Source organism: Micrasema longulum, unplaced genomic scaffold, assembly GCF_059751315.1.
Source record: "Micrasema longulum isolate JH-2025_06_02 unplaced genomic scaffold, ASM5975131v1 h1tg001372l, whole genome shotgun sequence".
Taxonomy (NCBI): Eukaryota; Metazoa; Arthropoda; class Insecta; order Trichoptera; family Brachycentridae; genus Micrasema; species Micrasema longulum.
The window spans coordinates 36,818-55,035 of record NW_028278558.1 but is presented as its reverse complement, the minus strand read 5'-3'; the positions used below and the strand labels follow the sequence as shown (position 1 = coordinate 55,035).

The 18,218-nt window shown below is 36.8% G+C and overlaps 1 protein-coding gene across 12 annotated transcripts in view; it reads right to left on the bottom strand.

Annotated features, from left to right (window-relative positions):
• Nucleotides 1-17,870, bottom strand: part of LOC148275635 (scavenger receptor class B member 1-like) — a 169,881-nt gene extending 152,011 nt beyond the window's left edge. Inside the window, exons 1-2 of one of the 12 annotated variants that reach the window (XM_088235422.1) lie at nt 17,597-17,870; nt 8,126-8,313 (exon numbers count right to left, since the gene is read on the bottom strand). In XM_088235422.1, coding sequence (XP_088091548.1) covers nt 8,126-8,147 — 22 coding nt within the window. In that variant the 5' untranslated portion in view covers nt 8,148-8,313; nt 17,597-17,870. Of the gene's footprint in view, nt 1-8,125; nt 8,455-9,098; nt 9,194-17,596 lie in introns of those variants that run through there. The other 11 variants (XM_088235418.1, XM_088235419.1, XM_088235420.1 and 8 more) reach the window with 11 other exon arrangements.
• Nucleotides 17,871-18,218: the final 348 nt, after the last annotated feature.

The window sequence follows — 18,218 nt, the reverse complement described above, 5'->3', positions numbered from 1 at the left end:
TTGATACTACCAATATCATTAAAAACTTGGCAAGTGCGGATAACAAAACCTAAGTTTCTGTATGCCTGGTTCACTATATTTTTTTATGTGGTTTTCACAAGTAAGTTATTATATCTAGAATCACAGGTCAATCAGAATCAATCTAGGTTTAGTGGGTTTCATTATTTTTTATTTTTCTGTTCGTGTTTTACCTTCTTAAATAAAAATAAATATAATAAATAATAAAAAAAACGAAGTACAAAGTTCGTAACTTAAATAAGTTGGATGCGGTTGATTTGCCTTTGAGAAAACTGTGCAGATGTGGAGGAATTCCATTAACTAAAATTGGACATAATCAAATATTGTTGAGGTAAATGCTTTTATAAACATTTTTTTCGAAATATTCCCGTTTGAGAGAAATATTAAATATCAGATTTGGAGGGAAACATAGTGATTTTGCGCATTGTACAATAGAATATGGAGGTACTCCATCACTACCAGCACCCCAGTTAGCATTCAACATTGACAAAAGTTTACAGACCTCACTTTTCGTAGTTTGGATATTGTTAATTACTCCACCATCATTGCAGTATGGAGGGTCGAGATTGGTTACGGGATATGTGTCAGCAGATTTGCTAAAAACAGAACTGAAAAAGTCATTGAATCCAAGACAAATTGACTGACTTTCCTCATATTTTGTATCTTTATATTCAAAATATTTGGACCACAGCTGTTTTGGATTCTTTTTTACATTGTCTTGCAACGATCTAATGTACTTTTTGAAGTAACCTTCTTATAATAACCTTTGTCGTTTACGCAACAATGCAAATTCGTCATAATTGAGCGGATTAGCATATTTTTTCCATTTCGAGTGAGCCTTATTCTTTTCCTTGATTCATTTCAACAGAACATCACTGAACTAAATGGGAAAGAATTGCTATTGGATTATTGGATTATTGTATAAAGGGGAATATGCGTATTTATTACTTTACTAAGCAAATCATAAAAACTAGTAACTGTGAGCCTTACTCATAAATCAGGTATAAAATTAAGTTTGAGAATAGTAGTAGAATAATGATGGTATAGCAAAAAGTGTTACTTATAAACCTCGCATAGAGTTAAACCCGGTTTTAATCTGGGATAGCGACCATAGAAACTTATACCTGCACATTATGTGGTATAACGCTGGAATAAGCACGCGATCTGTCAAAAGTCATATTTTTCGGTAATCAAAATAAATAGTTTATCAGTTTTTTTTTCAATTTTAAACAATCTCGAAGCCCTGTGACCTTCACAATGCGATTCAAGTGATTTTTTATTATTTTTTTAAATAGAATCTGAAATGTTATATGTTTGTATGTGTTTTAATTAATTTTGATAAAAAAAGAAACACGAATAAACTATAGAATTCGTTTTGAACTTCTCTTCTTCCTAATTTTGATTTCTTTTTCTAACGGTTTTTCCCATGTTCTCGATTACACTGACAGTACTCTCGATTTGACTTTGACGTTTGTTTGCGTTGTTATAAAAGTTACTGCGCACGCGCACATATCAGTGTTGACTGTTTAAAAAAATTAAGCATGAAATAACTTGTGAATTGTTTAAGCTTTTTTTAATATTCGTTTTAAATAATTAAACCGGGTTTAGTTATTTCTTAATATAAACTTGGTATAAGAAAATCTAATAAGTAAGAGCCTGTATCTTCTACAGTTAAACCAGCATAGGGTTGAGCCCAGTTTATATTTGTTAACTGCTTATTGATTACATCATAGTTGGCTTTACGAAATCTTCTTCTCGGTTCTGTGTTGTTAGTAAAATGAGCAGCAAATATATCTGTGATCGACAATCTCCAACGATAGGTGAAAAACATCCTCCTTTACTAGAAGAAAGCTATAGCGAATGACTTCGGTCGTTAAATTACTAAAAAAGGATCAAGTACATTGTTTTTCCAGTTTTTAGTTAAATTATATTCATAGAAATTATGATTTGTGAATAACTCTATCAATTTTCTTCCTGCCTCCTGAAATTCAACGGGACCCTTATGACTGTAAATTGGTAAATCGAAAGAGATATGTAATGACTTAAGTTGTTGAGTGCATATCTGTAGTTTGCGCGAGTGTCGGTGCAGTACTCGTATGCGCGCCCGCTACTATAATATTGTATGTCGGGAGTTAGCCGCGTGTGACGCGAGTGTCTATCTCTCGACTTCGTTAGCCTAAAAAGAGAAATTTTTGTGAAAAGTTCTATTTTTGTTGGAGATCGCACAACATCGTTACAATTATTACCCTTCGTGGCGTGGCGGAATACGAAACACGGAAATCCGAAGGATACGCGAAGTCGAGGATGTCGTAGAAAGGTGAGAACGGCAGAAAACGAGATTCCGATTGGCGGTGGACCTCCGTCTCGAGGAAACAGATCTCGAGGACGACCGCCGAAAAGATGGAAGGACAGCCGCTGCCGCCGGCCCACCTCTCGAGACGGAACGGACACGGAAAGTAACGAAACGAGTGGAAGACGTTAGTAAGAAATAAAGCGAGGCCCGGCACGGCGCCGGCGCACTATCTCTTCGGATCGTTCAGTTGGATGTGACTGAACCGGGATATTATTCAAATTGAGTTTATTTGTATCTACGTAGTTGTTACTATGCAGTTTATCGATTACGTTATTGCAATAAGAGTAAGGAAATTCGCAGTCAACTTAACCTCGATACGAAACTTTCAATAAGATTTGTAACGATGACGGTGTGAGAATTTAACTCGCTCTAAATTCGCGTTTCGATTAAGCGATACTACCGAACTGAACTGAACCTACTGCGCCTGCGACAGCGTTCATTGTACCCGCTACGGCCGCTACCCGCTACCCGCTACGGCCGCTACCCGCTACCCGCTACCCGCTACCCGCTACCCGCTACCCGCTACCCGCTACCCGCTACCCGCTACCCGCTACCCGCTACCCGCGAACGCGCGTCCGATCTAATTCGAGCTTCGAACGAAAGAGTGAGTCTTCTAGATTTGGCAATCGGTACAATTCTTGAATTTTGTTGTCAATTTCCGTGTTCAATCGCCGCTCGCCGGCTTTATGATGCTTTAATGTATTTTCGTGTTATCATTTGCGCAGTTTAGTTGCAAAGGGAAGAATCTAGAGTAGCGAACGATATGTCAACAAGTTTAATGGTACAATGCGATAAATAACACGGTCAGAAGTGTATTATTTTCAGTCAGTTTTGAAATTTATGATTCTGCTATGGTCTTAAGCAATATTTTATTGGTTAAATCGACATTTATTTAGTGAAATTTCATTATTGACTATTTATTCATTTATTGACTGACTTATGCAGTCTATTCCAAAAATGGTAAAAACAATTTCTTATGATAAATACAGGTACTAATCAAATAAAATACAACTAAATAAAATTAAAGCTAGGACAATTTTTAAAATTAATTATTAATAATAATTATTATTAAATTAAAATTACAAAATTATTTTTAAAAATACCACCTATCCAATGCTTCAAAGGAATATGCAGTATTTTGCAATAATAAGCACCAAACGTTATTGAATAAATTATGGTCCACCTTTATGAAAAGCAGGAATAAGCGTTTTGAAATGCCTATATTGAACTTGAATTTTTTTAAAGTTACTAGAATATTTGTTTCTGGACTTGATAGTTATAAAATGAGTTCATTTTTTTCTCGCAATATCGGTCATTTGGAGATTTCTCTTTGTTGAAAAAGGTTTTTGCTTTTTCATATTTATGTACATGTCTTTAGTATCTTACATGTATTTACTTGTAACTATCGTTACAGATTATAATAATGCGAGTTTACCAGTTTATATAAACCGTCATATGTCAAAGGCAATTTATGCCGTTTATGTAAAATAAATCAATATTTGTCGATAAAATCTTATCGATGCCGATGAAGGAAACTCAAAATTATATGCAGTCCATTAAAATATTTGATAATCTTTTACTCGATATTATTAATTGAATCGGCATTCATTTTTTAACACTTCGTTAGAAATTATTATGAAAATAAAATTTTGTTATTAGTTTTACGCAGTTTTATTTTTTATAAGAACAAATTTAAAAAATCTAAGTTCTCAGAACAATTTCTCACATTTAATCGCCCCTCGCCTTTATTGACAATGTTCCCCCTGTGGTACTGACTGGACCTCCCTCGCTTCTCTCACCACCCCCGCCACCCCCGTAGACAAAGACCCGCATCGGTTGATGGATGTCTTCTCGCCTCGCATATCCAATCTCGGTTTTGATGATTGCAACATCTACTTATGTGCTCGATTTTAAGAACTCAATCCAACATTCTTCTCCTCGCCGATCCAGTTTCCGTAACTGTACTCGAGGCAACTATCCACATCTATATATTATATTTGCTAACACCTCTGATAAGTGAAATGTCGACCCTTATTTGGGTTCCATCGCTGATTCATTTGTTTGTGTTTTGTATAGATTCTGCAGAAACTAATATAGTACCGCAAATGGGAGGAGTGCTCTTCCGAAATTGTAGTAGGGTTTTTGTAAAATAATAAAATTGCGTAACATTACCAACGAAGTTTTATTTTCAAAATAACTTTATTCGAGACTTACAAAAAGTGTTCATGTAAATCATTTAAATGTGCGCGCTTCTTAAAAGGTAGGCAATTAAAAAGACACATACTTGGAAATACACAATTTGTAGATATAAGTCGATTCCATTTCACATGTGTCTTCAATTATGGAATTACACAAAATATATGTAATGACATTACAAATACAAAACAATACAAAATAAGTATTTAAACACGGTATAAACTTTATCGATAAATCTCTACGTATTATGTAGCTGCCGCTCCTTTCTTTGTTTTATTTTTAAGGCCTATTTCCGAATCTATGGAAAATGAGTTATTTGACCCCAATATTTAAAAAGGGTAACAAATATGACACAAAAAATTATTAAAAACTTATTCGCGTTCAATCGATTATTTCAAAACTATTCGAAAGCCTTGTACTTGACAAAATAATTTTACAAATAAGACATGCAATATCACCAGTTTAACATGGTTTTACTCTCGGCAAATCGATTCTGACAAATTCAATTATTTACGAAAATTAGACAATTAATGCTTTAAATCAGAAATGTCAAGTAGATTACATTTACACTGATTTTGACAAGGTTTGTCATAAAATTTTGGTAAAAAAATTAGATTTGTTAATGTGCTCAATTGGTTTAAAAGTTATTTAACTGGTAGATATGTGATAGTGAAAGTTAATGATTTTATGTCATAATAGTCCTTGGCGACGAGTGGGCTTCCTTAAGGATCCCACTTAGGACCGATTTTGTTTAGTATTTTCGTAAATGACGTAATAAAAATTTTCGTAGATGATAATATTCTACTGTTTGCTGACGACTGAAAAATATATAAGATTATAAAAAATGAAACTGATTGTTATACTCTTCAGGAGAGTATAAATAAATTGTACAATTGGTGTAATTTAAATAAACTTCAGTTAAATATAGGTAAATGTCAAAGTATAACCTTTTGTAGACGTAAAAACTCGATAAAAATGTTTTTTTTTTTAATAGTGTCGATTTGATTTGAGTGTCTCAAATAAAAGTTCAGAGTACCTTTCATATTAATCAAATCGCTAATGATGGAATGAAAATGCTCGGATTTGTTTTGAGAGTAGCATCAAATTTTAAAGATGTATTCACTGTAAAACAATTGTATTGCACATTAGTAAGGAGTAGACTTGAATAAAAGTCTTCGGTTTAGTCACCCTATTATGAAATTCATTCTCATGTTATTGAAAGGGTACAAAATAAATTCTGGCGTTTTATAAATCATAAATTTAAAATACCCGTAGAAGCCATAAATGCGTTTACTTGAATTGTCAGACCGAAGAGTTATGGCTGATTTGTTATTCTTATTTGAAATAATGAAATCATTATATGACAGCCCTGCTCTACTTGAACTAATTCAAATTCGAATACCTGTAGGTGCACTAGAAGTAGAGAATTATTTTTGTAACAATTCTCGAACCAACATCGAAATGCATTCACCTCTATCCAAGATACAAAGGTATGGAAATAAGTTTGAACAAATATTTGATATTTTTAATACAAACTCTGTTAATGCATTAAAATGTAATCTCACTCGTTATTTTTTAAAAAAGTAATGAATTTATTTTAAAACATATTATAATATTTAACTTTGTTTTCTTGGATACGTATTTTTGTTTGTTTCAAATATAAATTATACATTGGTGGATTTATTCATACCAACTGATAAAATAAAGATGTTATTTGGATTATTTAAGTTTTCACATTGCTCCAAAAAACGTATTTTTAATTTAGTATTAAAGTGGCATTATTTTCTTTTTTATTATTACCTAGTTAAATACTACCCACATTATGTTTATGTTAAATTATTCTCAACTTTACTTTTATATTTAGAACATAAGATTTTCTTACGTTAATTGTAACTTTTATTTGTCATCTTAGATATGTTGTTTCTTTTTTACTTTTTTGTTGTTTTAAAAAAATTTACTTTCACTAAGTTGTAAGGTTTTAATTATTCTACTAAATTTCATATTATATATAACACGATGAATTGTTCACTGCTGTGATTATTTCTGTAAAAAAGTTTATTGTAAAAGGTTCTTTAAACCGTTGATATATAAATAAATTACCGAATCGATTGCCACTCGAATGAGATCTAAATTCGACTTACGTTGAAACGTTTTTTTATTTTTTAAATAAAAACCTTTATTAGCATAAAAAAATAAAATACATACATTTATAAAAAATGGAACACTTGTTGAACTTTCCAAAAAAGAGTCTGGCTGTTGTGTTTGGCAAGTTTACAAAATATTATATAAAAGAAACAAAAAATGCAAAACAAAATAATACAATAAATAAGAAATTAAACAATTGTAAAAATTTAGAAAATTTAACACTAATAAAAATAATGTAAATAAATAAATAAAAACACAAAATTTAAAATTTGATATCCATACATTTTGATTTTCAGAATACGGTTAGTGTTAATTATGTCAGGAAGCTTTTCTTATAGTTTTATAATTTTAATTTAATTTAATTTAATTTTTGTTTATTAAGAAAAACAACAGCAATATAAAAAAATATACACAACATTATAAAAAAAAAACATAAAATAAATCCAAAATCCAATTCAGTTAGATATAATTCATAGAAGTGCATGTGTGCGAGTTATTTTTTGTGTGAGGATGCGTGTGTAAAAAAGTGGAGTGTGGTTTTGGTAGGTATGTGAATATGTGTGTGATTGTATACGGGTGTGAGGGTAGGTTTAGGGACAGGGTAAGTGTGTATTTGATATGAGTGAATAAAAACAATTTAAATTTATAATGTAAAAATATAATTTTTTTATAACGAAACATAACTTTTTTCAAATAATAGTTTTTTAATTTTGGTTTTAAAAGTGAGTTTACTGCAGTTAAATATGTCTATGTTATTGAAAAATAAATTATAATTATGCGTCAAGCGAATCAGAGGAGAGTTCTGTGCATAGTTGGTGCGAACTGTGGGTACATGGAAAAGAGATAGATTCGTGTGACGGGTGCGGTAGCCAGGTACGTTAAGGGCCAACTCAGAAACCAGAACAGGACTATCAAGACGTCCATTAAGAATGTCATGTAAAATCCCCATATCTAATAACAAACGACGATCCTCAAGACTAAGTATATTATGTTTATGACAAGAAGTTTTATAGTTAAGGTCCGTTAATCTGGATACGCATAATACGCATTTTTCCTCGCTTTTAATACGGTAGTGTTGTCGCTGTCAGTATTTTTTTGTTTATAACATACGAGACGATGACACGACTGTAACAAAAATACTAACAGCGACAACACTACCGCATTAAAAGCGAGGACAAATGCGTGACAGTCAAAAATACTATACAATGGACTTAAACACTACAATGACTTACCTGACTGCGTGAAAAAATTATACTGGAGACCAATTTAAATAGACATTAAGAAACCGCGGCTCGACCAAATATTGTCTGTGGGATTTTTCGATCGAAGAGCTGTTCGATAGTACAAGTGAAGTTAGGGTAGGGTACTGGGGCATGTTAAAGTATGGAATGTGAAACTGATATAATGACTTACGACAGGCGCGTACGTTGGCCATCTCGCCCCGCTGTTCCCTCGATGCAGCGTGCCGCGTGCCGCGTGCCGCGTGTCGCTGGAGAACGCTGCCCTGCCTCCCGCGCGGGTACGCTGAAGATCACTTCACTTCGCGGCCGATGGCAATATCTCACTTGTCGGCACTTCACAATATTTCCTGATCCATGTCACTGAGGAGAGAGGAACGTAATCGTTATTTTCAATTCACAGACAGACCAGCTTCGGGAGTGAAAATTAGTAAATCGTCACGCCAATATCCCGTATCGGCAAACTTTAATATTGCATTTTTATATAGGTGAGGAGCTAGGCACCTAACAGATTTGTAACAACAATCGAATCCGCGCTTTCGTTCTCACTATTCTAGAATATTTCGCAGTCCCGAACCGTAAGACTGATCGTCGCAATAGGTGAAATTATCCGCAATAAACGCATCGTTCGTGACCCACCCCGAGCCGGTGCGCGCACTCGCGGTCACGCCGTCACGCGGTCACGCGGTAACGCCGTCACGCGGAGGTGAGAAACGACGCGCGACGCGTACCTTCGTCCGGTGGGCCGTGCAGCCGCCGCGTTATGGAAAATGGCACCTCCGATATGGCGGTCGCCAAATTGAAAGGGAAATACATAAGAGATTACTTTCACTTCGGATATTTTTAGGTTGTTTTATACGACTTGTATTATCGAGCGCTCGAAACGAGGAAAAAAGTCCATTATAGCGCCTTTCACAATGTACACTACTCGAAAAGCATTCTAGCTGTTTTTGTGCCATTAAGAAATGGCGGAATGTTTCCCTAGTAGTTGATGTCGGCTATCGCGGCCCGACGCCGCCGCCGCGTCGCTCGTGCGCGGCGCGCGCTGCGTCGCGGAACCCACCGAAGGATACTCGTAACGTTTGGCGAAACATCTACCATCTACCCGTTCCATAATCATACGACGCTATTTTTTCATTCATTTATACCTGTTTGATTTTTACACATATCTCGATTCCGGAAAATTTTGGACCAATCGCTCGAAGAATTCTCATACAGGACCTTAAGCGTACGAGATCGATCGCTCGATTGATGATCGAGGCTTGTCGGTGAACGTGTATTTATTATTGGAAACATTTTCGGACAGTTCTGCTCCGCTCAGCGCGAGTATGAGTAGCGATAATGCTCTCCGCGACGCAGCCGAAAGGAAAAAGAGCACAATGTAATGGTAATAATAATCGGACTCTCGTCCGTCACGAACGAACTTTTTGGCCATTGAGAAACGAAGGTGCAAGCGCGATGACGCGCTTTGCGAAAATTAGAAACACGTCGTTACTTTATTTATTTTTTATTTAAATTTTTCATTGATAAAAAACCCTTACGGGTTAACATACATTTAACAAAATATTTTTACTTTTTAAATTCACATTCTACTGTTAGTAATAATATTATTAACATCTTTCGTAAAGGTTGTCTGAGTTTTTAGTTTGGTTTTGTCTGGTAGTTTATTGTATAATTTCAGTCCATGGTTTATTAGTCTCGATTGTCCTTTTCTCGTTTTAAAATGTTGTATATGATATTTTTCTGATATTATCGTATTGTGTTCATGTTTACTACAGTTTTTTTCACGTTTTAATTCTTCGTCTACAATTACATCGGTGGCTAATTTATGAATAAATTTTAAGGATTCTTGTTTAAAGAGTTCAGTTACGTTTGATTGTTAAGTTTGTTTAAAAAGTTATTTAGTTGCTGTTAGATAGGATAGGTCATTTACTAACTTTAATATTTTATTTTGCTGTCTTTGTAGTCTGTTTATATCATTTTGATTTCCTGTTCCCCATAGTAGTTGCATAAAACATATTTTAGTTTTTACATAGGCTTCACACGTTAAAACTTTTTCCTTTATTGGAACAAAGTTTTTTATTTTAAAAAAAGACTCGATAATGTCGCCACTTTGATAATTAAATTGTTGATATGAATTGTCCATGTCAATTGTCTGTCTATTGTTAGTCTTAAGTATTTAACATGTTCAATTTCAGTAAATCATTTATTATTTATGTAACCATCTACTTTATGTCATCTTTTTCTAGATGCAAAATGGATAATATTGCTTTTTTTTTCATTAAGTGTAAGTAAGTTTGTGTTTGTCCATTTAGTGAACATAATAAGGTCTTCGTTTATGTCATTGTTTGTTTATACGTCTGTTTGGTTTTTAAAGAATAGTCCAATGTCGTCATTTTTACTAAATTTTCAAAAATGCATGTTTTCGCGTTCTCATAATCAACCCGAATATTTCGAAGTTGATTTTGTGAAACCGAGTGGCTGCGCTCGATAATATGAATCGAGTTGTGGCACTCCCGCGTATTTTATTTACATTGTTCAATTTCCAAACTCACATTCGACAAGTTAGAAATATGAGGAACTAATTATTAATTTAATCGTTCTACTTCTATACTTCATTGCGTGCACATTTCTACACACGAAAAACTTTCATTATGCGTGAAGCGTGTATCGGAACAATTTTCCTAGGTGTTGGAATTTATTAAGTATTACAAACCGATTAAATTGTTTAAAAATAAAACCAATAAAACCACAATCTTCATTGAATAGCGAACATTTGTTTAAGACATATAAACGATACAATATTTTAAGGCTCATTAAACGTCAAGTTTTTTTTCAAAGCCGCTTGAAAATATACATAAATGGTTTTTAAAATTTCCTTCTCGATATTTTATTTTCGTCGTTTTATGAAATAGTACCGCGAAGTCTAGTCTAGTCTTATGCTCGAAAAAATGGATTTTTGTTCACATCTTCACATAATTTAATTTTATCCGCAGGTTTAAAATCGATCGACTCACGTTCGCGATATATGTATTTAAATTTTAACTCATTGAAAATGTTTCTTTTACAATATTTTAAGCAAAGGCGATACAATCGGCTAGACCATAAAATGCTGCGAATGAGCGATGACTGCCGACGCCCGACTCCCGACTTCCGACAGCTCGGGCACGCTCGCCTACTTTACGGGGCATCGGGTTCTCGACGTCCGCGTCCCGGGCGTCCACTGCCGATCGTCGTCGGCGGTGCGCGTCGATGACACGAACCTGACTTCGGAGGATGCGCCAGAGCTTTAATATTTTTTTGGAAACCGCTGCCATTCGGAAAGAGAAAATTTGCAATAATCGTCGGACGCTTCCGCAATGCTGCGAAGGACGCTCGGGTTCGAAGAAGAGGCGACTCGGGTCGAGGCTCTTCCGAGGCGTCCGCAGCGCGCGTCCGATCCGGGTCCGCCGCCGCATCCCCTTAGGCTGGTGCGTCCGTTCCCGGAATTCAATGTCAGCTACGCTCGTATTCTCCTCGAGCTCTCACCTCCTGTCGAAACTCGGAAGTTTGAGGGTTTAAGTTTCGGTACCACTCGACGTGCCAAGCTGAGCCAGTACGCTCGGCACGCCGGTGAAACGGAATAAATCTGGCAGAAGGTAATTTCATTCCCTCTTCATTATGCGCTATCGCAGTACCGAGTCGAGTGTCTACTGTCGACACACTTCGGACGCAATGAGTGATGATAATGAGTAATGGTAGCTAGTGATCGCCGCCACGGTATGCGGCACCGCGCCGGCACGAGCGCAATGGCCGACGGCGCGGGCGATCTCGTGGCGCAATTTCAGCTTCGGTAACACTGAAACGTAGCAATCGGTCGTTACAACAACAGCCTTCAATTAGTGAGAGCGAATTTGTCGCTCTCGGGGACCCCATCCCGCTGTACCTATGTATACCCGTAAACGCAACTCAAAATATGTTCGTTATTGTTATTTTCTGCCTGTGTTCGGGCGGATGAAGAATGCAAATCTGTTTGTGAAATAGAACCAGAACCAGAATCCTGGACACGCGTGTTTGACTCGACAGCTATGAAATAAGAAACAATAAGCAAAATCGAATGATCAAACAACGATACTCGGACGTGAGCGTTGAACATCTCTGGAGTTGGAATGTTCAGCGTATCGTATGTCGCGCCTCGCGTACGGGGAAGATAAAAGATTTGAAGTCTGCGTGCTGAGATGCCGATAATATTATCAACAATACTTATTTAATAGCGATAAGTGATATCTTTATTAGCGTCCCTGATTACCTTTTATCCACCTCGTGGTATTCTAAGGTTACGATTTTCCCTGCAGATTTCACACGAAACGTTATATGATAAATTATGCAGAATACATATATTTTTTACGGTTTTTTATTTTAGTCGCGATATATTAATGTAACATTTATTGTGACACGAATCCCAACTCCATGGAACCGATGTCCCGTATTGTCTCGGGACGAATATATGCGTAACACTTTAACAACATACATATCACCCTAAATAGATATATACTATACATTAGAAAAACACCATTTAAACATACATGGCATATCAACATATAACATACATGGCATATCAACATATAACATACATGGCATATCAACATACAAACAATAAAAAAACATTTAAAGTAAATTAAACAATTACAATTAACGTTGAAAGCGTAAGACTGATCATCTTGCCCGCGTTAAAGGTACATCTTAACTGATGAATCGACGGAGTGCCCTGTGCGGATAATGTTAAACAAATGAAATTCCCAATTGAATCGGCACATCAGGAAAACATCAGCCGGCACTGGACAAGAGACAAGAGACAACTAATAGTTACCTACATATACTCGCGTGTGCACTGCCCCCGGACTGACAACGCGCAACGGACCGTCTGCGGAGAGAGCTCATAGAGAGATTTGCATAGAACAAAAGGTTTGCAAATTTTGGTTGGGTTTAATTAACAAAAGACGTGTAACGGACGCTTTCGTCGCTGCGATTGGCTATGCTCTTTATAATTGTTATTTAACGTGAAAATTTCCTTATTACAACAATGAAAGAAGCACTCTAGAAATATAAATTGGAATAACCCTGCGATAATAAAAATAGAAATTTTACCATTTATTCGCAGGATGACATACTCGTATAGTTGGCACTGCCACCGCCACCGCCACAAATTTGACTGGTTCAGTGGTTTTAGTGACGCTGATTTTGTAATTTTCAAAACAATGGAAAAATCTGAATTTCGTGTGTTGATTAAGCATCGCTCTTTAATATTTTATCGACATATTTATTTTATTATATACGTAGGTACGTAGGTACATACTTATATATTACATTCATGCTTATATACGTGCATTATAAATTTATTTCACAACACACACAAAGATTTTAAAAATATATATATATCTGTGTACACTTTTGCAAATAGGAGCCTATATTATATATTTTTTTGCCGCAACATATCGGTTCCTTAGAACAGGCATCGCCTATATAGGAACCGATGGATCCTCTCAAGTATTCCGCTATTCCCTTCTATACTCTTTTGCTCGCTTGATTTATCCTTAGTGTTTAGGTAGAATATTTGTCTGTAATTTTGCTTATGTGATTTTTCGAATTTATAAATAAATCAAATAAATGAAAAATGGGGAGGAAATCCGTTCGAGCGAAGCAATGGCTCGACGAGTGTCGTTTGGACTCTACCCTATCTAGACAAATGGTACCGAAATGATTTGCCGATTTTAAACGCAGCCGAACAGACACCGATTTTGGCGAACGCTCCGGTCGCCCGGATTCGGCAGTCGTTCCAGAAAACAAAAAAGTCCACAAAATTGTACTAGCCGATCGTAAATTGAGATGATTGTTCGTTCTTGGCAATCAGCCGAGTGAACAGCAACCGGCGAAAGCCACCCGAGGCGACCAAAATCGCAAATGTCAGCGGGTGAGGTTTCGGCCTCCGTATTTTTTTAAATTTTTAAATTTTATTTTTTTTTATTTGAAAATTTATTTATAAACCCTTACGGATTATAACATTCATTTTACATAAAATAATATATACATTTTTCATTTATACCCTGTTGTTCAAAATAATATTTTTTACATCTTTTGAAAAGTTTGTCCGAGTCTTTTGTTTAGTTTTGCCTGGTAGTTTATTGTATAATTTCAGTCCCTGGTTCATTAGTCTTGATTGTCCTTGTCTTGTTTTAGAAATTTGTATATGGTATTTGTCTGATATTCTCGTATTATGTCCATGTTGACTACAATTTTTTACTAGTTTTAGTTATTCGTCTACAATTACATTAGTGGCTAATTTATGGATACATTTTAATGATTCTAGTTGAAAGAGTTCAGTTATATTTAATTGCTTATTTTGTTGAAAAAGTTCTCTAGTTGCAGTTAAATAGAGAAGGTCATATACTAACTTTAATATTTTATTTTGTTGTCTTTGTAGTCTGTTTATGTCATTTTGATATCCTGCTCCCCATAATAGTTGCGTATAACATATTTTAGTTTTTACATAGGCTTCATACATTAGAATTTTTTCCGTTTTTGGGATAAAATTTTTGATTTTTAAAAAAAGACTCGATAATGTAGCCACTTTGCTAATTAAATTGTTGATATGAATTTTCCATTTTCATTGTCTGTCTATTGTTAGTCCTAAGTATTTAACATGTTCAATTTCAGTAAGTCGTTCATTATTTATGTAAGCATCTACTTTATGACATTTTTTTCTAGTTTCAAAATGGATAATATTGCATTTTTTTTAATGAAGTGTAAGTAAGTTTGTGTTTGTCCATTTAGTCAACATAGTAAGGTCTTTGTTTATGTCATTGTTTGTTAATACGTCTGTTTGATTTTTATAGAATAGTCCAATGTCGTCGGCATACATAATAATTTTTCCCTTGAAATTGTACAGTGACAAAACATCAATGTATAAAATATATAATATTGGACCCAAAATGGATCCTTGGGGTACTCCAAAATTTACCGTTTGCAAAAGGTTTTTTTTTCATGTACATATGTAAACTGCTTTATTCGTTGATTTCCCCGGGAAAGGTAAAACTATCCAATGAACTAATTGACACGGAAAAACTACCCCAAATGAAGATAAAAAAGGCCCCAGCGACTGTAGGCTTTTTGCAAACCTTAAAAAGGTGCTCCTGGGAAAGAGATTTGGCTCAAATGAAGAAGTGATTGCCGAAATTTCACAAAAATTCATCGAAATGTTAGAGAAGCGTTGAAATTTATGTATCACTCTCGAAGGAGACTGTAATGAAGGAAGTCGAATTTCGGCTAGAAGTTGTTGTTTTACTAATCATTCTTCGAGTTAAAATAACAGTTATCACACAACAATTATCTCGGACTATCAATCGCGAAGTCAGTTTGCTAAAATTTGTAACAAAATAATGTAGGTAGGGCTTCGACTGACTCGAATGACTTCGCGATTGATAGTCCGAGATAATTGTTTGTGCATATGGGTAGCTCTATAAGCGATAACACATTATAACTCCAAGGTACTGCCACTTGTGAGCAGTCACCGATGGTAGATTCGCAGAACGTTTTGAATTTTCAGTGAGTTATGTGAATGCTCCGTAATGTAAACATGACATCATCGACTGCCTTTAGTGTTGCAGCGGAGTCTTCAGTCTTGACGTTGAATGAGATTCAATATTGACAAAGCTACTCAAACATATGTACTTCGGGAGTGTTTGAACAAATTGTAAAGCGGGCGTGGGTGAGATTAGTTCACCGTGGCTCGTGGCCGATTTTACCTGCCGTCTTTTTTTATCGACGTTTAGTAATTTAATATTGATTCGGTGTTTGATCGGACATGGAATTTCATTTCTACAGATTGACAAACGCGCGGCTGTAGATCGCTAAATATAATCAACACACGTTACAGTATCGACCGTACGTACTATTCCGAACATAATCTATTTACGGTCGGTGTACTCGTAAAGCCCATAAAATGCGTCATCGCCTATGATGAGAAAAATCTTTTCGAATGTTTGACTCGACAAAAGCCTTTTCCGGTCTTCCTTATTCATATTGTGGACACGATACACACTCGTGGGACCATTTTAGTTTATTTATTATCCCTACGTATTGTAGGACTTTCTACGTCCGGGCGGATAAAAAATACAGTTGCGTGTTGAATATTTCGCGAGCAGAACTGGTCCTATCGAACCGGAACCCGAGACGAATGTTTTCGACTCGACGGTCGCTCTCGGGTAAAAATCCCGAAAAATAAATCGTGTGGAGATAAGTCCGCCTCATGGTGTCGCGGTTGAATCTTTCACCTACCATTCTCGAGGTCCCGGGTTCGATTCCTGTCAAGGTGGACGTAAAATATTGATTTTAAAGGGTTTTCGAACTGCGGTATTTCATCGTTCCCGTCCTGGCACCTGAAGCGTAAGACTGATTACCTCACGGATGATCAAACTACGCGGCATTCGGTTTACCTATCGATGCAGCGCCCTATGCACCATTAGGGATATGCAGAAAGAAGAATGACGATAAAATGCGGATAAGAAGGCCGAGACGATAGAATATTATTCACTTCGAAATAACAGGCGTCGCGCCGCGCCGCGTCGCGTCGTAGCGCTGTCGGTCGGAGTCAGCTGTGAAACTGGCGTCGCGGGTTCTATTCCCCCAGTTGCGAGAAAAAATTCAACGAAAACTTGACTCTATTAGTCTCAGGGTCTATAATTCGTTTCTAAAATAGAGGCTAAGCGGGTTGTTCCTTTTGAAAAAAAAAATCTTTAAAAACATTTCTTTATGGTGAGTAAATGCTTATTACGAATAATGATGCAATATATTTTTTACGTATTTAAAAAAAGAAGTAATTAGCATAGTTTTGTGTTCTAAGTTGATCGATATTGCGGTGCCCGTCGACGCGCGACGGTGAAATAGTGGTCTTTTAAAAGTAGTGAGAAACGTAATTACCTATCAGTTATTTTTTTATTACAGAGTAGTGGCGTTTGTCCATTTACAAATGAAACATATTGTAATAGTAACATGAGAAAATAATGTTCCATATACAGAAATGTAGAAAGGGTAGAAAACTTCATATATTTCTTTATCATCATCGTCCCATCGAAGACGCGCCTGATGGTGCACCGCGGTTTGAAATCCAGCTCCTGTGCGTAGCTAACATTCTATATTATAGCAAACGGGGGACCGACTCCCGACTCCCGACTCCCGACTCCCGACTCCCGACTCCCGACTCCCGACTCCCGACTCCCGACTCCCGACTCCCGACTCCCGACTCCCGACTCCCGACTCCCGACTCCCGACTCCCGACTCCCGACTCCCGACTCCCGACTCCCGACTCCCGACTCCCGACTCCCGACTCCCGACTCCCGACTCCCGACTCCCGACTCCCGACTCCCGACTCCCGACCCCCGACTGCCTGTGCGCTCTACGCTCTACGGCCGTAAGGCGTGTCGGGAGAAACTGGCGCCATGAAAGTTATCCAGAATGACGAGAACTAAGTTAAGGTGATCGGTCTCACACTTCAGGTGCTAGTTCACGCATGACGAAATGTTGCTGTTGGGAATCGAACCCGGGACCTCAAAACTGGTAGGCGAACGAGGCGAACTTATCTCCGTTCGATTTCCTCATTCGGGGTTTTTACCCGAAAACACTCCAGGGTTCCGGTTCCGGTTCTGTTGCACACGCAGAACCGCGTTCTTTTTCGGAAGGAATTATGATCCGCTTCGATAAATACCCGTAGCAGTGTAATATTACAAGTGTTCACTTTACGTCACTCGACGTCACTCGCGCCGAGCTGTTCCCGCTGACGCGACGCGACGGGGGCGGGGGTGTTCCGCGCGAGGGAGAGCTTGTCCCCGACGACGAACCTGAAACTGCCAGCGACCGACACACGGAACGAGCGCTAGACACGGACTGACCGATATAGGAGCCGATTCTTTCTGTTTCCGACTGTTTTTTTGTATCAAGTTTTCGCCACACGGAGAACGGAGGTATTTCTGGCAGGGCTGCCACACGCTGATGTGTTCAGTGGGTATTTATTCCTCTTCCATCGAATCAACTCGCGCACGACTATAATATGTCGGCTTTATTCCTTCGCTGAATTTCATTCAGACGGCGCCTTCTTGCGGTTGTTTTAATAGAAACATATTTTGGAAAACTATTATTTGGTACATGTTTTGAAATATTATCAAAACCTTATTTTATTAACAATATTTTGAGCTGCTTATATTAACATATTACAACAGAGATGAAGAACACCTAAG